This window comes from Camelus bactrianus, chromosome 9 (assembly GCF_048773025.1).
Source record: "Camelus bactrianus isolate YW-2024 breed Bactrian camel chromosome 9, ASM4877302v1, whole genome shotgun sequence".
Lineage (NCBI taxonomy): Eukaryota > Metazoa > Chordata > Mammalia > Artiodactyla > Camelidae > Camelus > Camelus bactrianus.
In genome coordinates, this window is record NC_133547.1 from 8,282,064 (window position 1) to 8,307,090 (window position 25,027).

General features: G+C 55.8%; 2 protein-coding genes and 1 non-coding gene across 5 annotated transcripts in view; 2 read left to right on the forward strand and 1 right to left on the reverse strand.

The window, feature by feature from the left end:
* STRN4 (striatin 4) overlaps positions 1-13,377 on the forward strand; it is a 24,731-nt gene extending 11,354 nt beyond the window's left edge. Inside the window, exons 6-18 of one of the 2 annotated variants that reach the window (XM_074369367.1) lie at positions 734-875; positions 4,184-4,343; positions 4,910-5,023; positions 5,355-5,470; positions 7,320-7,495; positions 7,600-7,647; positions 7,999-8,120; positions 9,299-9,469; positions 9,622-9,762; positions 10,211-10,309; positions 10,499-10,585; positions 11,942-12,177; positions 12,448-13,377. In XM_074369367.1, coding sequence (XP_074225468.1) covers positions 734-875; positions 4,184-4,343; positions 4,910-5,023; positions 5,355-5,470; positions 7,320-7,495; positions 7,600-7,647; positions 7,999-8,120; positions 9,299-9,469; positions 9,622-9,762; positions 10,211-10,309; positions 10,499-10,585; positions 11,942-12,111 — 1,546 coding nt within the window. In that variant the 3' untranslated portion in view covers positions 12,112-12,177; positions 12,448-13,377. The remainder of the gene's footprint in view (positions 1-733; positions 876-4,183; positions 4,344-4,909; positions 5,024-5,354; positions 5,471-7,319; positions 7,496-7,599; positions 7,648-7,998; positions 8,121-9,298; positions 9,470-9,621; positions 9,763-10,210; positions 10,310-10,498; positions 10,586-11,941; positions 12,178-12,447) is intronic. The other variant, XM_074369368.1, reaches the window with a different exon arrangement.
* Positions 13,378-15,795: 2,418 nt separating this feature from the next.
* The window catches only part of PRKD2 (protein kinase D2), a 29,825-nt gene continuing 20,593 nt past the window's right edge, over positions 15,796-25,027 (forward strand). The window contains exons 1-4 of one of the 2 annotated variants that reach the window (XM_074369366.1): positions 15,796-16,078; positions 16,367-16,782; positions 19,084-19,222; positions 22,267-22,398. In XM_074369366.1, coding sequence (XP_074225467.1) covers positions 16,543-16,782; positions 19,084-19,222; positions 22,267-22,398 — 511 coding nt within the window. In that variant the 5' untranslated portion in view covers positions 15,796-16,078; positions 16,367-16,542. Of the gene's footprint in view, positions 16,783-19,083; positions 19,223-22,266; positions 22,399-25,027 lie in introns of both variants that reach the window. The other variant, XM_074369365.1, reaches the window with a different exon arrangement.
* TRNAT-AGU (transfer RNA threonine (anticodon AGU)) lies at positions 17,767-17,839 on the reverse strand. The gene has a single exon. It is a non-coding gene; the product is annotated as a tRNA-Thr (tRNA).

Consider the following 25,027-nt stretch of genomic DNA (forward strand, 5'->3'; position numbering starts at 1 on the left):
TCTCCCGGGGCTGCAACCATACACCTGCGCAGTTGACAACTCTCTAGAGCATCAGCCAGTGGCAGAAAAGGAGGATGTTTGCATTTATCTGAACTTCGAATTCTGTTCCCCTTTCTATCCTGGTGTCAGGTTTGGCAAATACCTCCTTGGCTAAAACCTGTCATCTCGTAGGAGCCAGTAGTGTGGACAGTAGTGTGGACGTGGACACTGGAGCGCTGGCTGTCAGCGGGGCGGGTGTGGGCTCACCCATGGCCGGGCAGGTGGTCAGGGGCCCGAGTGTTCATAAAGGGACCGGTTCCTCTTTCCTGCTGAGTGTTTCCCTGCCGCTCGCCTGGCCTGCGCTGTGGTTTGACCGGGCTGTGGGAATGGGGCGGCTGAGTCAGGGGCACTTTCTCGCCTGGCTCCCCTTCTGACTCAGCACAAGCGGGGAGACTTGTAGTCAGGGCTGGGGGCTCATCCTCTGGAACTCGGGGGGTGGGTCAGAGCTCAGTAGGGAGTTAGGTGCAGTCTGGGGTCCCAGTGAGGGTTCAGGCTGTAGGGAGCATCTGTCAGCCAGAGGCTGGGCTTGGAGCCTTGGGTATGATCAGAGTCGAGGCTCCTCTGGGGTCCAGGTGGCTCTGCCCCTCCTCTCAGAGCTGTGTCCAGGCTCTGGCCACCAAGCCTTGGCACCCTCCCATCTGAGCTTTGTCACCTGGCAGGACTAACGCTCCCTCTGCACCCCTGTCGTGGGCAGGAATGCGGCAGGCAAAGACTGCAAAGAGCGCTTGGGCGGCTCGGTGCTGGAGCAGATCCCCTTCCTGCAGAACTGCGAGGATGAGGACAGTGACGAGGATGACGAGTTGGATGGCGTGCAGCACAAGAAGCAGCGTGTGAAGGTGAGCTCGGGAGCCAGCGGGGCGCCCTCCTAGCCCTGCTCCGAGGAGTGAACCAGCACCAGAGCGCTCCTGCGAGCGCTGTCGGGGCTACTCTAGGGCCTGGTCTGTCCATGGCCTGATCACATCTCTTCCCAGAGTCCCCATCTCCTATCCAGCCACGCCGTTGCCTTAGTAACCTTCAGAGGTGCCTAGAACTATCCTGTCAGGGCCACCTCTTCTCCACCTGCACCTGTCACTCTCTCCATCCTCCCGTCTTCGACTCAGATGTTCCCGAGAGGCCGTTCTAAGCTAGGCCAGCCCTCCCACAGTGCTTTCTCCTTCAGGCTAGCCTGACCACAGTCACACTTGGAAATTTTTTGACATAGCTCTGGCTCTCTGTCTCCCGAAGTAGATTATGAGCTCTGTGAGGCAGAGGCGATGTGGGTCTTTTACTGTTCTCTCCCCAGCACCCTGAATTCAGCCTGAGTAGGGGCTACGGCTCAGCCTGGAGCAGGTTGTAGGGCTTGGTGGGGGACTTCATAGGATGTAAGTGTCTGGTCTGCTGTTGGTGTCAGGACCCAGGCCCAGGGACACTGCCCACTGACTATAGAGTCCAGATCTCCTCAACTGGGCCTGAGACCTGGCTCCCACCACATCTCACCCCGCTTCTTAACTGCCAGAGCCACTGTGCTGTCCTTAGGCATGGCGTGGTCTCTTCTGGCTAGTGAACATCAGTCTTGGCCTTCGTGGGCCAAGCTCTCTGCTGGCCGCAAGGATATAGAAACATAGAGTCCGGTACCGACGTGGAGGGGCTTGTGGCCAGCGGTGGGCTTAAAGGGAGTCACAGGCAGAGAGATGTGCCACAGAGGAGGCAGGGACTTGTGCCCATGTAGGAGGGCCTGTGGGAGGCGGCCTCAGGAGCTTTCCTTAAGCCAGCCTTCCCCCCCAAACTTTGTCCCTCCCTCCTCAGACTCACTTCACACACTCCCTCCTCCAGGAAGCCATCTCTGACTCGTCCTTGCTCCCCTCCCCTCAACAGGGACAGGAGCCCCCTGCGGGCTCCCCCATCCTGACCCAGACCACTCAGGGTCCTTCCTGTCTGGTGTAAGGTCTGCCCGTGAGGGATCAGGTCAGTCCCGGCCTCCATTCTGTCTCCAGTGTCCCCAACGTGGCTCAGCACAGGGTCCCAGGAAGATTAGGTTCTCAGTGAACACACCGAGTGGAGTGGAACACAGAGCCAGAACACTGGAATTGGGGTTACAGGAAATGCGGGGTGTCTCTGAGTCTGGAGTTTCTGATGCTGTCCCTGGTCCAGAACACCTGGTTCCTCTGCCCCCTGTTGGGATTGTCACTCCTTTTTCGGGTCTCACCTCAGCCTTCTATGGGAAACCTTCCTACTCCTCTGCTCCTCCTGTTAGAAATTATCACGACCCTCTAGGCCTTTGCATCTGTCACTGCGTCTGCCCCACGTGCCCTGTGAGGTGGCTCATTATATAGGGGTCTCACATCTCCCCAGGCCCTCTGTCTCCACACATCTGGCCTTCAGTGACCAGACTGTGACTCCCAGAGTGGCCGCTGGCCTGGCTGTGTAACTTTGGGCCCATGATTTTGTCTTGTTTTCAGTCTCAGGGCTAATAGTCCCTGTCTCTGAGTTGTTGAGAAATTAATTAATTAAAATGAGTTTGCACATGGAGAGCCCGTGGCTGCCACTCTGGGTGCTCGGCAGTGGCAGCGTGAGCAGTGCATGGCGGTGGCCTGGCACTAACAGCCTGGACAGTGATGGTGGAACAGCCCCGCACAAGGCCTGCCTCATGGACCCTTCAGAGCACCTGATACAGTTCCACACCCCTGTAGAGCTCTGACCCCCGCCTTTGCCTCTCTGGGCATGCTGTCTAAACCTTGACCTAGGTCTTCTCCAGGAAAGGAAGAGAAAGACACCCACGTCCCATCCCTCTGGGCCTCCCATGCAGGCCAGAGGCTGTCCCTTCAAGGATGTCTTAGTGGGGTTGTCTTCAAATTTGGACCCTCCAGACCCAGCTCGGGAGCCTGTGGGAGGGGGTCAGCCCCACCCTTGAGGAATTCACAGGCTGACTGAGGCTGGGCCCAGGCAGGGAACACTTAAGAGGGAGAGGGCTTCCTGGAAGAGGTGGTACTTTTGTCCACTGGTCTCAGAATCCCAGTGCTGAGAGTCCCAGTCTTAAGCCAGCACTTAAGGCAGAAGTCAGACATCAAAACTGTCTGAAAATTTCAGAACTCCCTTAAGCCATTTAAGTGCAGTCTTTGTGGTTCCAAAGACACAGCACCCTGATGACACTGTAAAATGCAGTGGTGCTTACACCACGAGGGGTGAACAGTGTCACTTCATAAGGGTGGGTATCAAAGGTGTCCGAGTGGGGAAACGCAGATGCGAGGCTGCTCCTGAGTTCACATGTCTGGGATGGGGTCCCGGCTTGTGAACTGAGGAAAACAAGATGCCTTATTTGGCTCTTACCCCTGGTGAAGACCAACCGTGGGAAACTCGGCAAACACAGCATTCACTTGCCCAGCATTCTGTTTCTCAGAATGGAGGAACCGAGGTGTCGTCTCTCATTCTAAAAGTAGCTGCTGCTTGTTATATAAGAAAACAAAAACTCAGCTGATATAGGAAGTTACAAGGAAGACTTAGAAAACCCCAGAGAACCTCATGGCCTAGAGCTGTCTTAGTGTATATGGAACGGCTTGAACCTGGTATAAGGGGCAAGGGGTTGCCCTCTGCTCAGCCTCAGTTTCCTCATTTGTAATGAGAACTATTCAGGGGGTCATGAAATCATGTGTGACGCTAATTCAGTGCACTGAATAACGCGTAGAGGTGGGCACAGGGCGTTTATTATTACTGTTATACCTGTGAGTCTGTTCTTACTTTAATTGTGTGACTCCCTACGCTCATGTACACCCATAAACACAGATATATCTTCCCTTGCCCCTGAGTCAGGCTGTTGCCTTATCTGATGTTCTTTCATGAGAAGTGCTGTGGTGGGTTTGGGGGATGGGGGTTGGGGCAGGAGCCAGAACAGCCTAAGCAAAAGCCAGGAGGAGGGCCCTTGCCTGTGGGGGTCACAGCTGGAGGTGGAGGAAGTGGAATGGGACTGGAGCCCGGCACTGCCCCCTCCCTAGTGAGGAGCAGCCCCAGAGGCGCCCAGCAGGGGGAGCTCGGCGTCAAAGTTCGGGCTTGGGGCCCGACGCTGTGGAGGGGCGGAGGTCAGGAATCCCACCTCTGTTCGTGGACACCTGGCAGGCATGGGCTCTTGGCAGGAGCCCCTGACCTCTATCTGGTTTTCTTCATGCCCCAGCTGCCCTCCAAGGCCCTGGTGCCTGAAATGGAGGACGAAGATGAGGAGGACGACTCAGAGGATGCCATCAACGAATTTGATTTTCTGGGCTCAGGAGAAGATGGGGAGGGCTCTCCAGACCCTCGGCGGTGCGCTGGGGAGGGGACCCACCATGAACTGGGTGAGTTGAGGGCTTTCTGGCCAGCCTTCCTCATCGCGGGCACACAGCTGCCTGCAGCTGCTTCCTGCCCCAGGGTCTCCACCGGACGGATACGCTTCCTGAGAGGAGGGTGGCTGGGGAGAGTAGGAGGCCTGCGCCATGGTGGCCAGGCCCTCTCCCCTTCCCTGGAAAGTCCCTGTGGGGACACAGGCAGGCCCAGCTCTTCCTGAGACAGGGCCTCCAGCCCTCCAGTCGAGTGGCCAGTTCTTGGTGGACCTCAGGGAGGTAACAGGATGCAGAGCGGGGAGGCCGATGGGGCAGGACTGCTGCTTCTTCCTGTCCTGTGACTCTGAGGTCCGAGGCCCTCAGAGGTCACGTAGGATGGCTGGGGACTGAGGCCCCACCAGGGGCAGCCCATGGAGGGTCTCATTTCGGTCTGTCTCCTCTGCCTGTCCCCCACCCCAACCCCTGGCCCAGGGCTTCCCAGCCTCCCCACAGTTGCAGGAGAGGCTTTCGGTGGTGGGGAAGGCATCCTGCACGTGGCTGAGTTGAACTGGTGACTGTTGCCCTGTTCTTTGTCCCTGCAGAAAGCCGGCGGGTCAAACTCCAGGGAATTTTGGCCGACCTTCGGGATGTGGATGGGCTGCCACCCAAAGTGACTGGCCCGCCTCCTGGCACACCACAGCCCCGGCCACACGAAGGTAAGAGGCCCCTCCATCCTGGTCCAGTCCTGAGGGGCCCATGGCAGAGGGAGGCTGCAGAGCTAAGCCCAGGGCTTCTGTGTCCTCAGGTCGAGGCCCAGCCTCTAGTCTGCAGCCTCCCTGTCCCAAAAGTTCGTCTGTCTGTCTCCCTCTCTTTTTGTCTGTCCTGCCCTGTCTGTCTGTCTGTCTCTCTCTCTTTCTTTCCAGCTGTGATTCTTGATCTTGTTCTCTCCCTGTCTCTTTCTCACTCCTTATCTCTCTCTCTGCCTCTCTCTGTCTTTCTCTCTCTCTCCCTGCCCCTCTCTGCTCCCCCCTCCCCTCCCCCTACCAGGTTCCTTTGGCTTCTCCTCAGACGTTTTCATCATGGACACTATCGGGGGCGGGGAGGTGAGCCTGGGGGACTTGGCAGATCTCACCGTCACCAACGACAACGACCTCAGCTGTGATGTAAGTTCTTGGGGTGCCCCATCCCCAACAGGCCCCCACTGGGTGCCCTGCACAGTGCCAGGACTGGCTCGGCTCTGGTTGTGTGCCTGGCCTGTGCTCAGCCCCTCACACATGAGGACGACGTGAGATCATCTGACAGCTCAGCCTGTGTCACATAGGGGTGCGACGCAGACAGATGGTGGGACTTGGCCTGGGTCACTGAGGTGCCTGGCCTAGAAGACTCCGGAGCCTGTGTTTTAATCACGCTGCCAGGCTCCTTCTCTAGGCGATGCTCCCTCCCACCTGGGGCTTACATGCACCTTGAGCTCAGGACCCGACATGGGTAGGAGGCAGGGATGAAGGGGGCGCTGAGTCAAAATACAGTATCAGAGGAGGGGGTGCTGGGTCAGCAGCTGGGCCAGTAAGAAAGTCTGTGTAGGAGGTGGGCATTGAGCCAACTGTTGAAGGGAAGGCGACCTCAAGCCACAAAATAAAACAAAAAGTTGGGCCAATCTGATATGCATGGAGGCTGGTGGGGCAATTGGGCTGGAATGAAGGGAGACCTTCAGGCCAGTGTCCTGAGCCTGGAACCCGTGGCCAGGCCTCTGGCTATCTGGGAATCTGAAAGAGGCGTATATGAGCGTTTTCCTCTGGTGGAGCACTTACCACAGCTTCTAGCGGGATTGCAGGTGGTTGGTGTTCCTAGCAGGGTTGGGGCGCTGCTGCGGGGTGCTGGGAAGTGAGGCTGGGCGGAGGGTTTGAGCAGGGAGTGTGCTGTAGTCCCCTCTGCTCTCCCAGAGACATGACACCTGGGGGGCAGTGTGTGGGTGTGAGGGTAGATCCTCTGGCCCTAAACAGCTGTGGCAGAAGTGAGGACCTTGGTGGACAGCCCAAATGAAGGGGTTCCTCAGGAGTGCTCCCTGCCTTGGGGCAGGGCCCTGAGGCTTGCCTGGCCATCTGCTCCTCTCCTCTCCTGAGTGGCCCTCCCCGAGTCCCCCACCTGGGGAGCGACACCCACCAGAATCTGTGTGGCATCTCTGGGGTTGATTCTACTCCCCAGCTTCTCCCTACTGTGTGCGCTTGTCCCCCTCTCCACTCCCCAGCGTCTGGTCTCAGTGTCTGACCTGTCCCTGAGAGACTTCCCTCGGGACCTCTTCCCACCTCTCTGTCTGCAGCCACTTCTGTCTTTCCTGTTCCGGCCCCCTCATGGGGTGGCCAGAACAAGCAGTGTCATTTCCCTGCTCTAAACCCTTCCCTGGCTACCCTGTTGTTGAGGAAGGATGCACATTCTTAGTGTGGGCCACCATGTGGCTCTGGCTGACTTTCCGGGCCTCTCCTCCTGCCATTCTATCCCTTGCTTCCTGAATCCCAGGCCTCCTCTCAGGCTCGGGATCCACTCTTGCTGCCTTGGCCTCAGGGACTTTGCACATGCAGTATTTGTCCTCAATCCCCTCCCCTTATCTGGTTAAGTCTTACTGGCTTGTCACTTACTCAGGAAAGTGTTTCAGACCCCTGCAGAGGAGGGTGGGCACCTGGTGCCTCTCAGCACATTTGTAATTCACGGCGCTGCTCCTAGTTTATAGTTTGTAATCCTCTGCACTATCAAGATGATCTGATCGTCTCCCCCAGGCTTCCTCTGAGTTGTGAGATCCCCAGAAGCTAGCACAGTCCCTATACACGGCAGGAACTTGCTGAGGGAGGGGGAGGATGCTTCAGGCAAGGAGGAAGTGGGAGAGGGCCTGGGCTGGGGGCCAGTCTGTAAGGGGCTCCGTGTGGAGCTGGGTGTGGAGCTGGATGTGGAGCGAGAGCTCACAGCCCTGGGTATTGTTGTCTGTGGAGAGCAGACACTGAGGCAGCTCCCCTACCCCAGCTGTCTGACAGCAAAGATGCCTTTAAGAAGACCTGGAACCCCAAATTCACCCTGCGCTCACACTACGATGGCATCCGCTCCCTGGCTTTCCACCACAGCCAGTCGGCGTTGCTCACCGCTTCTGAGGACGGCACGCTCAAGCTCTGGAACCTGCAGAAGGCGGTCACGGCCAAGAAGTGAGAGCCACAGCCCCAGTGTAGGGAGGGTGGGGGCTTCTGGGCGCAGGGGGTCAGGGTGACAAAGGGCTCCCGGTGACATCGGCTCCTCTGCCTCCCCACAGGAATGCCGCGTTGGACGTGGAACCTATCCATGCCTTCCGGGCTCACAGGTAGGCAAGTGCCCCAAGGTGGACTGACCCCTGGCCCTCTCACAGCCATCCCAGGGGGCCAAGGCAGGGGGCCAAGGCAGGAGGCCAGGCAGCAGGAGGGCTCCGAATCCCCGTGACCCTCTGTACACTCCCCTGCCGTGCTCCTGGAGCTGGTTCTCAGCACAGCCCTCGGAGGAGGACAGGAACAGGCCATTTGCCCCAGGGGCACAACCAGAGGTCCTCAGGCTGAATTCCTTTTGGCCATTCTTGAAAAATGCCAGTGGAGCACTTCAAGGTCCCTTGGAGGGGCTGGGGGAGGGGCGAGCCCGGAGCCGTTTATCTGCCCTCTTCACCCACCTCGATGTCCTCCAGGGGCCCCGTGTTGGCAGTAGCTGTGGGCAGCAACAGTGAGTACTGTTACAGTGGTGGGGCAGATGCCCGCATCCACAGCTGGAAGATTCCAGACCTCAACATGGACCCCTATGATGGTTACGGTGAGGACAGCTCCCTCCCCTGGCCTTCCTTTTCCCCCACCATCCATCCCATCATCCCACCAGTGGTTCCGCCAACACCTCTGGCATTTGCCCAGGCCTGACACTGCGGGTGCTGGGGCGGGGATGTCGAGGGCTCCCAGCCTGGTGATGTGTGGGACAGCGTGATTCAGTGCATGACTGAGGTCGGACAAAATGAGGCAGGAGGTGGCAGAGAGGGAGGGTTTCCCAGAGGAGCTGATTGGGGTTGGGCTTTGGGGCCATGGACCAGCCCAGGCAGAGGCGTGGTGAGCCCGGTGGTGCTTGGTGCTCTGCTCCGCCTGTGTCTACATGGCTGAGCAGAGATGCGGGTTAGGGGGAGGTGGAACAGAGGGGACGGGAGCAGTTATCTGAGCCACGTTGTAGGGAGTTTGTGCTTCATACTTGAAGATTAGGTAGAGAAGTGACCAGACTCGCTGCTTCTGTTCAGTGTCTGCCCCCACCCCGACCTCTGACACTTCTTTTGATGACCCCTTTGGTCACAAACATGGCTCTGTGTCTGTGCTGCGGCCTGTCATGGCAGAGTTTAGAGGTCTGCATCTCCCTTCAGGGACTGTATACTGTTTTCTGAGGAATAGTCACACCCTGTCAGAAGTCATGGGTCAGTGCCAGGCAGTATCTGCTCTGGGCCAAGCAAGCTGTCACACCTCGGGTGTCAGCAGGGCCAGACCAGAGTACTCTGTGTGGACTCGAGTGACCCGGGAGGGGAATGACCAAGGGCTTTGGAGAGACTGGGCAAGGCTGTGCACTTGAGCAGAAAAGTGTGGGGACCAAGGGTGGGGCCACCTGCAAGGGCCAGGCTGCAAAGGGTCTCAGGGCCACAGAGCTACCTTTGTTTCTTGTCCCCTTAAGTAAGTCCTAAAAATTCTATGGAACAGCGGCTTTGTGCCAGGCACTGTCTCAGGCCGGGGGGATGACAGGGAACAGGGTCCTGCCTTCTGTAGCTTCCACTCTGGGCGCCTTCAGAGCCCTGACACCCTTGCGGCCCAGCCTGTGGTCGGAGCGGGAGCGCCTCTGGGGCGTGAGGATTTGGTGCGAACCTGGGTGAAGAGGTGACTTGAGTGCAGAGCCGGTGGCCCCAGGCTGTCAACCCTGGGGCCAGCAGCTCTGACGCAGCCCTTTCCTCCCTCCGGCGGATCCAGACCCGAGCGTGTTGAGCCACGTCCTGGAGGGCCATGGGGATGCTGTGTGGGGCCTGGCCTTCAGTCCCACCTCCCAGCGCTTGGCCTCCTGCTCTGCCGATGGCACAGTCCGCATCTGGGACCCCAGCAGCGGCAGCCCAACCTGCCTCTGTACCTTCTCCACAGCCAGTGGTGAGTAGAGGGACGAGGAGGTAGTGGGGACCCTGATACCTCGCACGGGGGCCATCCAGAGCTGGAGGCCGCAGGGGAGGGACAGCTCCTGTCCCCCACCCCCAGGGTAGGACTGGGGCTGTCAGGTAGCCTTCCCTCCTCTCTGCCTTCAGATCACGGGATCCCAACCTCAGTGGCCTTTACCAGCACCGAGTCTGCCCACATCGTGGCATCCTTCCGCTCTGGCGACACCGTCCTGTATGACGTGGAAGCTGGCAATGCCCTCCTCACACTGGACTCCCGGGGGAACAGCGGTAAGGGGTCCTTGGGGCCAGGGGCTCGGGTCTGAATGTCTCCAGGGTCCCAGTTCCTCCTGTGGCTTTGGTGACCTGATGCCCCGTCAGCAGAAGGTGGCTCCCCTTTGGGGACTCTGAGCAGAAAGGAGTTAGGGTCTCGGTCACTGCCCTTACGAATAGCACGAGGCACTCACAAGGGCTGCAGGGAGACACTCTGAGGGACTGCTTGGGGGAGCAGATAGGCCGTCTTCATGTTTGCTATCCCTCTGTTCCACCCAAGGCAGCGCCCGGTGTCTACTGCACAGATGAAGTGCGGGGCCTAGGGAAGGCAGCGGCTGGGGTGCCCAGCCCTGTGCAACATCTAGGCAGAGGATAGATGTGGGACCGTGGTTCTCCTCTTGTCTTTGTCCTGGTCTCTCTGACCTCCTCACCCTTGACCTCTTCCCCTCCCTCTTTTTCCTCCCAGGCCCAACCCAGATCAACCAGGTGGTGAGTCACCCGAACCAGCCCCTCACCATCACCGCCCATGATGACAGAGGCATCCGCTTCCTGGACAACCGGACAGGTGAGACCCAGCGTTCCTGGTGCCCCCACTCACTTGTGTTCGTGAGGGGCAGGGGTAGACCAGGCTCCGAAGCACAACTCCTGGTGTCCACATTGGAGGCTCTCGGTGTCCCCCCGAGTCCTCCCTTCACCTTCCCAGGCAAGGTGCAGAGTTGGGAAGTAACCTGCCGCCCACCCTCTCTCCCTGCAGGGAAATCTGTGCACTCAATGGTTGCCCACCTGGATGCAGTCACCTGCCTAGCTGTGGACCCCAGTGGCGTGTTCCTGATGTCAGGAAGTAAGTCGGGAGCTTCCTGGCTCCTAAGGAGCAAGCAAGGGCATGTGCCTTCCTCTCCTGCTGGGGAGAGGAAGAAGAGACTTGGGCCCTGGTCCCGAGGGAGTGTCCTGGGGGCCTCCTGAGTTGGGGAGTTGGTGGGAGTGTTGTCACAGCAGGGCTGGGAGCCTCTCCATGGCTGGAATAACTGGTCGTCATAGTGGGGACAGCAAAGCACTGTGCACTCAGAGTGCCCCGAGGCCCTTGCCTACAGTATCTCATTTAATTTGAATAATCCTATGAGGTTGGTGCTGTCATCCTCATTGTACAGATGTGGAAACTGAGGCTAGAGAAGTCACTTCACTTGGTCAGCAAAGTGATATTGAATATCTAACTCAATCACCACAAGGGATTTTAGCTTTTGGCGCCACCTGCTCTCTGTGGATAAAGGCACTGAGCCCCAGTGACTACTTCTCAGAGGGATGGGGTGGGACTTGGGCAGGTGGAAAAGGGGCTGCAGCTCCCCTGGGGGTGAAGGGCGTGCACTGGCAGTCACAGAGGCCTGACCAGCTGAGCCTGCCGTTGGGTAGAGCTTTCTCTCACTTCTGCTGCCCAGCGTCATACTTTGCTTGGGGTGTCAGCCAGCCAGCTCACGAGCACACAGAGGCGTGGCAGTGGTGGTAGAGGGTGTGGGCCCCCAGGACATTAGCGGCTGCCTCCGAGGAGGACAGCCCAGCGAGCAGATGGTGGTGAGGTCAAGCCCAAGCAGAGAAGACTCAGGACAGGGCCCAGGTCCCCCCAGAAAGGGACAAATAGAACCAGCCTCCCTCGCAGCCTGCTGGATCCTGGTAATGCGTGTCAGGCCACCTCCCCATAGTGGCTCGTGGCCCTGGGCCCCGCCCAGTCTGCTCCCCACTCTCACCTCCTTCCTCCCGCCCCCACCAGGCTGCCCATCCTCAGGACTTTCCCCTGGCTGTCCCTGCTGCCTGGAAGGCTCTTCCCCTGCCGTACCCCCATGGCCACACGGTCCTCTCACTGACTGACTTGTGCTCACAGCACTTGTTGGGTCTGTCTTGTTTACTCTGTCTCCCACACTGGAGTGTCAGCACCACAGGGGCAGGGAGATTCGCCTGTTTTGTTCACTGCCCCCGCACCCAGCACACAGCAGGAGCTTAGTAAATACTAGGTGGCTGCATGATAGCCTGGACAGAAGGGCTGTCCTTCCTGTTGGGCGTCTGGAGGTGACCTGGCAGAAGATCGAGCCCCCACCTGCCTCTGAGTCCTTTGGGTGAGGCCGGGTTAGGGGCACAGGTCTGAGTAAGGAGCCGGGGGACCCGGTGCTGCTGGGTGACAGCCCCTTCTGCTCCCACACCTGCACAGGCCATGACTGCTCCCTGCGTCTCTGGAGCCTGGACAACAAAACATGCGTTCAGGAGATCACGGCCCACCGCAAAAAGCACGAGGAGGCCATCCACGCTGTTGCCTGCCACCCCAGCAAGGCCCTCATTGCCAGCGCGGGTGCTGATGCCCTGGCCAAGGTCTTCGTATGATGCCCACCTGGCCCCGCCCAGGCCGCCACGCTGGCTGGGAAGTGGGGCCAGGCAGGTGGGACTGAGGTGAGTGGCCAGACAGGAGGGAGGCTTGGCCTCGGAAGGAGGAAACCCCCTGCATTCTCACCCCTGATGGGGCCCTCAAATACACCCCTTCGCCTGCATTTCCAGAGGACTCCATGTCCTGAAATCCTAGTTGGGATGCCCTGTGAGAATTGCCAGGGTAGCCCCTGGGCATTCAGAGGAGGGGCTGAGGCCTGGAGGGGCCCAGAGCTGCCTGACCTTTTGCACCCTGGAGGTCGTGGTCCAGTCTCCCCTCCCTTCTGTCTCCCATAGGTGACTCCCAGCCTCAGTCTGGAGGCCCGGAGGCCCGGCCTCTCCCTGCCTGCCTTGGAGCCTGGTGGTGCTAACGGCCCTTTCCTCAGGAGGCCCTCCCCATGGCCTGCCCTTCCCCGAGCACCCAGCCAGGGAGTGGCCTCCTTCAGGAATCTTCCTCCAGGATGGCCTCTGGGAATTTTCTCTTCACCCTGACACTCACTCCAGGTCTCTGAGTTACCTTCTCGGGGGCCACACAACCAGGGCTGGGTGTCCTTGGGGATCAGCTTTTCCAAGACGCCAGAAGGTGCCAGGTTCTCTCTTTGAACCCCTGACCCCTCCTCTCCACCTCCAGGGACCTGGGTGGGAGCCGTGCTGGGAGGGGCCCTGGAGCCAGTGGGAGCCGGGTCATCATCAGTGGGAGTGCTGGGCCTCGCCCACCCCAGAAGTGTGCCCAGTGAACTCCCCTCCCCTCCAGTTCCCTCAATGCAGCTTTCCAGACACTACCCAACATCTCCAGGGCCAGTAACTGCCTGAGGAGCAGGTGATGCCCTTGGGGGAGGAGCCCACCCCTACCTCCCCAAACACTTCTCCAAGGGCAGCCCCCCAGACCCCCATGGGGTCACCCATGGGGAGAGATGGACTTCTCTTGTCCCTCCCTGGGGCATGGAGGGTGGAGTGGGGTCCCCCCAGTCCCCCATAACTCCCTGTATATCTGTATAAATAAATGGGATTTTAATGGAGCCCCACCCCTACCCATGTTGTTATCACTGTGTGATAGTCTGTCAGTCTCCCCTCCAGGCCCTCCACTCTCTTCCTCTATTTATTTCACTCTTTTTTGGTTCCACCCTGTGCCCTCTGGCCCCCTTCCAGGTTCCTGTTTATAAGCCCCATCCCCTCTGCCCTGGACTTGTATGTGAAACTTGTCTTAATAAACCCTTTGGAGTAAGATGGGTGGCAGTGCTGACTGTCGAGGGGACTGGGGACTTTCGGGGAGGAGTAGCTGGCTCTGCCAGGGTGGGTGGAGCTTGGAGAGGGGATATGATGGGTTGGGGTTTTGTGGTAGGGTGCAGGGACCAGAAGGGCCCAGAGCTCGGGTGGAGTGTGGGTGGAGGGACGGAAGTGAGGGCACAGGACCGAATCTCCCTGTGCCCCTCCTTTCTGTCCCTAAGCGCTCCCTCCCCAGGGGATACAGCAGCAGAGCCCTGACTAGCAGATGATGTGATGTGACAGTTCAGCTCAAGACTCGTTGATCCCCCGCTCTGCCACTTGTGATGATTGGTGGTGAGGCCAGAGTTCCAACCTAGAGTCCTTGTCACTCCCTTCCTCCCCTCCCCACACCTGTGCCTGCAGGGAGAGTGGATGCAAATAGCTGACCCCTCACTGCAGGCACCCTGAGGACTCCATCCCCTTCCTGCTCCAAGGTGGCTGAATCGCAGTGGTCAGCTGTGCACTTAGCAAGAGCCAGACCCCTGTGCTGAGTTCTTCACATGCCGCCTCACTAGGTCCTCACCACCTCAGAAGTGGGGAGTGGAGCATTACGCATGTGTTATGGAGGATGGGAGGCGGGGGCTCGAGGAGCTTGCTCAAAGCCCAGCAGGTCATCAGACTTTGTTCCCAGCCCCTTGTGAATTTGCTTCAGGTGTCCCTCCCTGGGCCTCAGCATCCTCTGTAAAACAGGTGTGACAGCATTGCCCACCTCCTAGGTTGTCGAGGGCTGGATGGTTGTCCACTCGTCTGGACAAAGGGTGTGGGTGGGCTGATGGCCATCAACCACCAACAGGGGCCCAGCTACGGGCACCACCCTGCCTCGCTCCCCCCTCATCCTTCTGGGCTCTGCGCAGCTTCCCCAGGTGGTGGTTTAGGTTTTCACTCCAGCCTCAGACTTCCTTCCCCAGCCCCAGTCAGCCCCCGGATGTGGTGACGGAATCGCTACTGTACCGACCTCAGCTGCCCCCAACAGCCCTTCACCAGGAAGGGGGGGTTCATCTTGAGGTCCTCATCTTCAACAAGTCCTGCTTGTCTGGAGCCCAGGTGGCCATGGCATATCGCTATTGGGATGCCTTTGGGGCTCAACCAGGCCTTGGCCTCTCAAAGCAGGGTGGGTGGCAGCAACTCCCTTGGTGACTTGGACAAGTCACTTTGCCTCTCTGAGGGTTCAGCTTCCTGTATGTAAACTAAATGGTAGCCACTCTCTTATCAACTGGGGAGGAGAAATCAAGTTTGAATTGCTCCTGAATGGGCTGGAAGAGATATTTTATGACAGGTCTGGCACATAGTAGGCCCTCAGTCAATACCTACTGAATGACCATACCTACCCATAAACACCTGAGTGCTTGAGGTGCCCACCCCTTTATCTCAGCACATTATAGTCACAACTGAACAGCCATTACTGAACTTCTGCTGTGTCCCAGGCACCCTTCCACAATCTCATTAATCCCCACAAAGGCCTTCTGGGGTCAGTCCTATTATCGTCCCATCTGATAGCTAGAGAAACATGCTCAGAGAGGGAAGCCACCAACCTAAAGTCACACAGAGAAACACGTGCCCACTTCCCCAGGAGAAAAACGTGCTCTCCGTCTATGAAGTGGTGTGGGTGTGTGGTCCTGCCTGGTTGCTATGGCCCTTCCCTTCACCCCCAGGCCTTTCTTTCTTTGGCGCTTCACCATCCTAAGGACTGGGGTGGAGTGAGGAGCTGATGGACACTACAGCCCTTCTCCAACTGCCCTGTGCCTGGCTCTCCCAGTACAAGTAACCCAGCCCTGGCCCCTCCAGTTTTCTCCTCGCACTTTGGCCAAGGTTGCTGAAGACAGACCCGAGGCTAGGACCTCTACCCATCTGGATCCCTCGGTCTTCCCACCTGTGGAATGGGCTGGGGCGTGGGGCAGGCGGGTGCGAAGCCAGGACTACGCTCTGGGAAGAGGGGGAGGCCCAGCCCAGAGACCAGGCCGGACCTGACACCATCTCCCACCCTTTCCCCTGCGGTGGGCGCCGGATGCAGGCCCGGGGAGACGGCCCCCCTCCTTAAAGGGCCAGGCACCTCCTCAGCCCCGGCCTCGCGACCTGTAGTGGGGGAGAGGGTGGCTCGCCCGTCCCTCTCCAGCTCAGGGAAACGTCAACTTTCCCGACTTGGGTGTACTGGGGGGAGAAATCTGTCTAGCCTCCCTACCCCGCATCTCCTATCCCAGGTCCCCAAACCCGGGCCAGGGAGGTGCCGCCCTCTACTCGAAGGCACTGGGCCGGCCCGGGTCTTCCGCCCCCGGCCCCTCAGCAGGCTCCGCCCTCTCTGACGTCACCGAGGCCGGCGCCGATTGGCCGACGGCGCCGTCGCTCCGGACACTTCCTCCTGGGCCGCTGCCGCCGAGTTAAACTTTGGAGGGGGAAAAAATAGCCGCGGGTGCCAGGCGCCCGGCCACCCTCCCTTGACCCCCCGCCACCCCACTACCGCCGGTAACACCCCCTTCTCCGCGGCCCCCGACCGAATTTTTCTCCAACTTCCGAGACCCGTGAGATTCCCTCCTTAGCACCCCGGCCTCGGAATCCCTTTGCCCATCCCCGGGCCCGCCGTCTGATCCCCGGGATCCATCCACTCGATCCCCAGGATCCACCCACTCGATACCCGACTCAAAGACTGCTGCTCTCCACCCCCAAGGTCTGGTGAATACCTCGGGCCCCTTTCTTAAATGGATCCTCTTCTTAGAGCCACTAGATTCTTGGCTCCCCCTGCTCCCTTTCCTATCCCGTCTTTCTCCAGGAGTCCTGTGGATCCTGGGCTCTTCTGAGCCCTGTGACCCCCACCTACTAGGTTTTCTTTGATATCTTGGAATCTCCCATTCGCTGGGTCCCCTAAACTATTAGATTTCTCCTTTCTGATCCTCTGTGATCCCTGATTCCTGGGTGGGCGTCTGATCTACTAGATTCCTTTTCTCTAATTTCCCAGGGTCCCACCATCCTTGAGTCCCCTCAGCCTGCCAGGTTTCTCTTCTCGGATCCCCGGGATCCCCGCGATCCCACCACCAGCTTACAATCCACCACCAGTGATCCGAGCCTCCCTGCCCAGGCTCCTCCAGCCGGATCCCGGGTGGGCGCCGGGCGGCCGGTCCTGGGCCTCGCCCTATGGCCGCGGCCCCCTCCCATGGCGCCGGGCTCCCGGGCTCTCCCGGGCCGGGGTCTCCTCCACCCTCTGGCGGCTTGGAACTTCAGTCGCCACCACCGCTGCTGCCCCATGTCCCGGCTCCGGGCTCGGGCGTCTCCTTCCACATCCAGATAGGGCTAACTCGCGAGTTTGTGCTGTTGCCCACCGCCTCCGAGCTGGCCCATGTGAAGCAGCTGGCTTGCTCCATCGTGGACCAGAAGGTGAGGACACATCCAGCTTGGGGAGAGGTCTGGAGGTGGGAGGCTCTGGCAGAGGTGACCTCCAGCGCGGCATGATGGTGGGGGGAGAGAGAGCCTAAGCCTTGGGCAACTGGTGGGTGGAGGTGGGGCACTGGCCCGCAGTTGCCTCCTCACCTCACTACTCGTTTCAGGAGGCCTGGTCGGGGTGGGGTGCCCCAGAGTCCTCCCCAAATTGCATGTCCCTGCATGTTTTGTTTCCTGCAGACTGCAGGGAGGAAGGGAGGGGCTGGGCAGGTGTAGAAGCCGAGAGGAGGGGGCAGGTGGGGGCGGCAGAAGTGGGGGAACCTCCCCACCCAGGCCCATCCGCTGCCTCCCATTTGGTGGAAACAGTAGAAATTGAAGCCGGGTTGGCCATGGCGATTGGGTGACATGTGTAGCTGTGGGTGCCTGCATTAGCTGCCGGGGGCAAGTGAGGTCTCAGAGTCCAGTCTCTGTCCTCCTCCAGGCCTGAGGTGTGTGTGGAGGGGCCGGTACCTCTTCGCAATCCCCAGAGGTTCTGAGGTCTATGTCCCCTCTTCTGATCAGAGTGTCCCCACCCTTCAGTTCTGATGCTGGCCTGTGAAAACGGGCCTTCTCCAACCCCGCCCCACTCTTAGCTTTGGGTGCCAGGGTCATCGGGGGCCTGGGGGTCATGGCAAGGGGGAATCAGGTGGGACTCAGTGCTTGAATCCTAGAATGTTAAAAATTACAATAGTGGGCTTTTCTATTGTAGGAATTTTGAACTGTAAAAATTGTTGGACTATGCAACTGCTAGGTAATTGAACTCCTCTGATATTAAAATGTTCAAATGTTAGAACCTAGGCTGTTGAAATTCTAAAACAGAAACATGTTGCAGTATTAGATTCCCTCATTGTTGGAATTCTAGAGCATTAAAATGTTAGTTTTTTTGTTTGTTTTGGGGTGTTTTTTGGGGGGTAATTGGGTTTTGTGGGGGTTTTTTTTTGATGGAGGTACTGGGGATTGAACCCAGGACCTTGTGCATACTAAGCACATGCTCTGCCATTGAGCTATACCCTCCTCCCCTAACATGTTAGCATTTTGGAATGCTGGGTTGTTGAAACCCCTTAATGGTAAGATGTTCAGATATTAGAATCCTAGTTTGTCAGATTCCTAGAACATTAAAAATATTAAATTACTGCTAATTTAGGTTGTTAAAATCCTAAAACAAATGGATGATGACAATTTCTTGGAATCTAGACGATATAATTCTATAATGTGAACGTGTTGGAATCCCCAAATATCCAAATTCTAGAATCTTCTCAGACTCCTGGAAATGAGTTCTTTGGGCTTCAGAGGAAACACTAGGAACTGGGCCAACTCCCCCATTTTACAGACAAGGAAACTGCTTAGAGAAAGACCTCCCAGGCAGTCCTGGGCACCTGTGGACCCTCTCCCCGCAACAAAAGCAGACAGAGCTTTCTGTGCCATCCCCCCAAACCTCAAAACCAGCAGGCCCAGCTCCCACACCCAACTCAACCTGCTCCTTGGGAAAACAGGCTGAGGAGGAGGGGAGATTGTCCCCTGGGTGAAATTCTTTGTTCGATGCTCAAATCCTCAGCCTTCCCCCTCAGGCCTCACCCCAGTTTTATTTTCTGCCCTCCTTGTCCAGGTGTGGTCGGGCCCCTTTCCTTCCTTCCAGATGCTCCACCTGGGCGGTTTCACTTTCTGTTCTACCAGGTTTCATTTCCTGCCTTTCGTCCCCAAGTTGGGGACAGGGACACCTGGGTCCTCGGGACCTTGGGTGGGGGGCACCCTGCCTACCTTCAGCTCCCTTGAGTTCTAGCCTTTCCGTAAGCACCCCCCACCCCCCAACCAGGAGTCCTAAATCCTCTCCTTCCAGCTGGCCCAGCCCCACTGCTGGGCCTGGAGCCAGGTAACAGGGACAACAATAGATCTAGGAAAGAAGCTGGGGGGAGTGAGAGGTGGGGGCAGATGATGGAAGGGGTGCTCACTCAGCTCCCCCCACCCCCAGAAGATTCTAGGTGCCCACGCTCCTGGAGCCACTCTCCCTCCACCCACCCAGTTCTCTAGTCCTGCTACCAAAGCCGACGAACTCCAGCCAGTGTTCTGTCCCAGCACACCTGGGGCCCTGGCACCCTAGCCCACTCTAGCTGGGCTTGGGAGGAAGCAGGCAGGAAGCGAGGGGCTGCGGGGTCTCTGAGTTTCCGGGGGAAACAGCGGCTCTGCCCCAGGAGGGTTCCAGACCGCTGCCTAAGGCAGCTTTGAGCTTTTCCGTCACCACCTCCCTCTCCCGCCCCTCAGTTCCCCGAGTGTGGCTTCTATGGCCTTTATGACAAGATCCTGCTCTTCAAACATGATCCCACGTCGGCCAACCTTCTGCAGTTGGTGAGATCCGCCAGCGACATCCAGGAGGGCGACCTGGTGGAGGTGGTGCTGTCGGGTGAGAGGCCCAGGCCACCTAGGGGTGAAGGGAAGGGGGCCTGGTGGAGGGCATCGGGAGGAGAGGGAGGGGAGGGGAGGTGAGCCCAGAAACTTGGTTCTTAAAGGTAGGGGCCAGCGGCTGTAAGCCCTGGCTGCAAATTAGAATCACCTCGGGAGCTTTTTGCTCTGGAATGGGCAGATGTATTGTGATCATGCGCATCGTGGGATTTACACAGCCCTGAAGGTAAACAGTCCAGGACAACGTGGATAAATCTCACACACCTAATGCTGAGAGACAAGCTAGACATCAGACTGCATACTGTATCCATATATGAAGCATGAAGATGGATACAATTACGCTATTTTGTTAGAAGCCACTAGAATGGGTGCCTTTGAAGAAGCTGGTTGGACGGATGGGGGTGGGCACAGTGATCTAAACTTCCCTTTACCCATCAGAGCTAGTAACACAGTGTATACAGTTCGACCATTCTTTGAGCTGTGCACTTCTGATGTGTTCTTTTCTAGACCTATGTTACACTTTGATATACAGTTAAAAGTATTCTGCTGCCTGTGTCTCCTCTCGATGAAATGCTAAATTAAATAAGACTCTGCCGCCTGTGATGAAACCTGGGCACCTGTATTTTCAACCAGAATCTAGCCCCCTCAACTGGCCTTTCCCATTTTATTGATGGGCAAGCTCTCAGCACTTAGAGGAATCTATAGCCCTTGGTTCCTTCAGGAGGGTGGGGGGTGGGAGGTACCTGCCTTATTCATGGCTGTATGTCCTCCCCTTCCCCTTGCCTCCCTCCCCTTCCCCCTGCCTCCTGCCCCTACCCTGACTACTGCAATGTAAAATTTGTTGAATGGATGGATGACAATTAGAAGTTTGGATTTACGTCCCTGGTGAACTTATTTTCAGGTTTTAAATACTGTCTTAGAGGCTTGTGATCCTTGGATTTTTATCTTCATCCTGATCTCTCCCCTAGATCCAAGTCTGGTTCATGTAGCTATCTCCCTGACACTTTTACTGGGCACCTCTAGGCATCTCAGAGATGGCCTGTCCAAGACAGAAATCTTGATTTTTCCCTTTCTCAGTCTGCTCTTCCTACAGTCTTCCCAAGCTTGGTGAAGGGTATCACCATTCACCCAGGTGCTCATGCCCCAAACCTTGGGCCATTCTTGACGGCTCTGTTTCTTTCACCCCTTCACTTGGTCCTTCATCAAACCTACTGGGTTTACCTTTATCCATTTCTTACGACCTCCACAGGTCCAAGCCACCATCACATCCTGCCTAGACTATTGCAGTAGCACGTAAGTCAGATCATGCCACGCCACTGCTCAGAATCCTCCCGTGGCTCCCCATTACCCTTGGAACAAAATGCAAACTCCTCAACATGGTCTCAAGGCTGTTCTGAACCTGGCTCCTGCCAAATTCCCCGAATTCACCTCTTAACACTGCCCTTCTTACTTTCTTTGTCCCAGCCATCTTGTCTGTCTCTGAGCTCCCTCCCACCACAGGGCCTTTGCACTTGCTGTTCTCTCCACCCCTGACCCAATCCCAGATTTTCATAGCTAGGACCTTCTTGTTATTTGGATCTCAGCTTGAATGCCATTTCCTCCATAGCCTGAAATTTCCTTGTTTCTTTATGTTTTTATGTTTCTTGTTTCTCTCCCCAGTAGAATGTCAGCTCTCTGAGAGTGGGCTATAAATCTATCTTGTGCAGAGCTTTATCCTGAGTGTGTAAACAGTGCTTGGTACATAGAAGAACGTTGCATAATACCAAGGAAAATGGTTAACACTAGACTGAAATTTGGGCGGGGAGTTGGGGGTGAGGAGAGGAACGAGAGTTAGTCCAAAGATGAAACTTTTAAAATAATAGCTAACATTTATTGAGCATTTTCTATGTACCAGGTACTGTTTTAAGAACTTTCCATTTATTCATTTAACCTGTAAGAAAGAACTATAAAGGGATATTATCATACTAGGCATTTCTTAGATTCCTGCCTGGCTCATACCCTTACCTTTTTAAGGCCTTTGTCTTAATGGCACCTTCTCAACGAGGCCTTCCCTAACCACCTATTTAAAACTGTACCTCTTGCATCTTCCCTATCTCCTTTCCGTGCTTATTTGTTCTCCTAAGCACTTACTGACTTCTCACCTACAGTATATTTTCTTACTCAACAATTTCAGAGAGGCAGTAAGTACCATGCTAAAAACACGCACTCTCTAGCCACACTGACCTGGGTTCAATTCCGAGTTGCTAGCTGTGACACCTTGGGCAAAATGCCTAAACTCTCCGTGCTGCAGTCTTGAAAATGGGGATAATAATAGGATGTACTTCACTCTTGAGCGGGCTAAATTTGTTAATATCAAAAAGTACTCAGAGCAGTGCCTGGCACAGAGTAACTGCTACACTGGGTGATTGTTAAATAGGAATCTTTTTTTTTTTTTTTCTATCTCCCTCACTAAAGGCCAGGCAGAGATTTTGTCTGTTTTGTTCTATATGGTGTCCTTACCCCTTAGAACAATGCCCAGTAAATATTTGTTGGATTCACTTTTAAGGGTGAGAAAAGCGAGATACATAGGTGTTTGTTTTTTTCTCTTGATGACTCGGCTCTTCCCCAGGTCCAGGTAGATCAGAAACTGAGGGTCGGACGCAAGCATCTGTGGGTTGTTTTTTGTTTTTAATTGTGATGAAATATTTGTAACATAAAATTACGATCTTAACCATTTTTAAGTCTACTGTTCAGGAGGGTTAATTACGTTCACATTGTTGTGCAACCAACCTCCAGAACTGTTTTCATCTTGCAAAACTGGAACTCTGTACCCATTAAACAACTCCCCATTCCTCCTCCCCCCAGTACCTGGCATAAGCACCTAAATGTTTTGCCCAGTGGTAGAGCAGGGATTTGAACCCAGGTAGAACGTAGTATGTGAGTAAAGGATTGAAGGAAAGATGAAACCTTGTAGCTGGGAGGACTGTGAGGAACCTGGGAAGGCGGAGGCTCAAATAGCCTCCGCGGGCCCGGGCTTCACCATCCGCCCCTCTCTGCTGCCTGCAGCCTCGGCCACGTTCGAGGACTTCCAGATCCGCCCGCACGCCCTCACGGTGCACTCCTACCGAGCGCCTGCCTTCTGCGACCACTGCGGGGAGATGCTCTTCGGCCTAGTGCGCCAGGGCCTCAAGTGTGATGGTGAGAAGCGGGGAGGCTGGAGTGGGGGGGCTGGGGGCGGGGCCAAGACGTAGGACGCGGGCATGAGGGCGGGGCCGGGGTGGAGCTCAGGGCCAGGAGGTGGGGCTCTGGGAGAGAGGTGACCGCCCAGAGGCAGGGCTTGGGGGAGGAACTGGAGGTGGGAACAAGTGGCAGGGCTAGGGTGGAGGGCGGGGTCTGGGTGGGGCTCAGTTCGGGGTGGAGGCTTTGGGGTGGACCTCCGACCGAGAGGTAAGGGGCAGAGCTTGGAGAAAAGGGGTGATGGGGAAGAGGGCGGAGCCTGTATCAGTCAGGAATCAACCAGAGAAACAAAGCCAGCAGGGAGGCATATATTAAGGGATTTTTGGAAGGAACTGGCTTACAGGATTGTGGGCACTGGCAACTCTGAAATCCTCAGGGCAGCCAGTCAGGAAAGGCAGGCTGGAACTCTCAGGCAGGAGCGGAAGCTGGAAGCTGCCACCCACAGGTGGATTTCTCCATCTGGGAAACCTCAACTCTGCTCTTTAAACCTTTGAATTGATTGAAACAAACCCACTCTGATTAACTACGATAATCGCCCCTCACTTAGAGTCACTAATTGTGGGTTTGAATCACATCTCCAGATACTTTTGCAGTAACACGTAGATTAATATTTGAATACCTGGGGTTGCTAGCCTAGCCAAGCGACACGTGAAGCTGACCATCAGAGTCCACCTCTTGTCAGCTCGGCACTTCTGTTGGCTAGGGCTGTCAGAACAAAGTACCCACAGGCTGGGTGGTGTAAACAATGGAAATTTATTTCTCATGGTTCTGGAGGCTGGAAAGTCCAAGATCTGGGTTCTCATAGGGTGTGGTTCCTGGTGAGGGCCCTCTCCATAGCTTACAGATGGCTGACATCTGATTGTGTGCTCATGTGGTGCATGGAGTGAGCATGATCTTTCATGTCTCTTTTATAAGGACCCCAGCCCCGTTGATCAGGCCCCATCCTTACGGTCTCATTTAACCTTAATGACCTCCTTAAGGGCCCCATCTCCAAATACAGTCACATTGAGGATTAGGGCTTCAGCGTATGGGTTTGGGGAGAACACAGATATTCAGTCCATAACAAGCATCCATGCACATCTCCCTAAATTCTTTGGAAAATAAAGGAACACATTGTGTTCCTTTGAGGCAAGATGTCTCAGGGTTAAGCCCAAGTGTCAGCATCTGCAGGTTAACTGTTTCCGTCTTTAATGCTTCTGAGCGTGAACACTGAGATCACACCTCCCCTGTGGATGAAAGCCGCACACCCACCTCAGCTCAGCTCTACCTACAGCAAATGAGAACCATCTGTTCTACAATGACGATTGGCACCCCCATTGTTTGTTCAGTGCACCCCTCTCTTAGAGGCATATTCTCAGATGTTCCATTGTCTCAGGATCTCCAGTTTTGTGGCTGTCAGGCTCATATAGAAATTCAGAGTCTCTGATACCCTTTGTTCCGGATGACCCACAGCATCATCTACGATTGTTATCATGTGGCCCTTGTGTCATTATTTAAGGCATTATTTAAATATACTTGTGGCATTATTTAAGAACTCTAGCGATAATAGCTATATCAGGCCTGCAAAAGAAACCCAACTTAGTACATTCAAAGCTGCTATCACTATGGCCATCGTCCACATGCCATAACCAACTCTTGATGTCTTGGTATATGTAACCTTTGTCATGGCGCAACCCCGGTGTCCTCAAGTTCTAATGGCCATTCTCCAAATGGACTTCATTGGCTCAGCCTCACAGAGGATGGTCCAAGTTCATATGGTTCCAAAAGAGGCCCAAATACCTGTCCTTAATGCCACTGATGCCTTCCTACAGGAGTTTGATTCTACCCTGATACTCATACCAGGAGTCAGAGATGAGATTCTGAAGTTCTGTGAAGCATATGAGTGACTCAAAACTGGGAAATGGTTTTCCTGGACGCAAAGGCTCTTTGCAGTTCTGAAACTCTTCTCATCTCACCAACAGCGTTCCCCAAGTTTGTCTCTGCAATGGCCCATCATGCAATTGAGACGGTGCCTAAGATGAACTACTGTGATAGAAAGTCTCTAACAGGTGGTCTGCCAGAAGACAGGCTTCATGAGGTGTCCAAGAGAAGCTTCCAAAGGCTAGAGCAACATTCTGTACTCCAGAACAGAGAGCCATCTTGGAATCATTTGAAATCACCGGAGATGTATTGGAGAAGCGTTCAGGAAGTCCAGCAGGAAATGACAAGCTTATCCTGGCTCTGTCATTCAAGGATTAAAAATAGAAAAGAAAAGAAATAACAAAGTCACAGTTTTACCTAATATGATACTGCAGCCCTGAGTACCACCAAAAATGCGCTAACCCTTTCCCCAGAAGATGATGTCCTTGGGCGATGTTCATTCTTCTCCTTTGATCTCCTGTAACTTAAAAATCATGATGTAAGTTATTGTTAATATCGTATGTTAGGTGATAAGAGGGTAAAAAAAGGAAGAAAATAAAAATATTTAGTAGACACATGTTCATAACAGCGTAAGGAAGAAATACTTATAACTAGGACAGTCCTCATGTCTGCAGCTGGCACATGGTTGTGGCTTCCTTCCTGCCACCACCGGATCCATATTCCCTTTGCC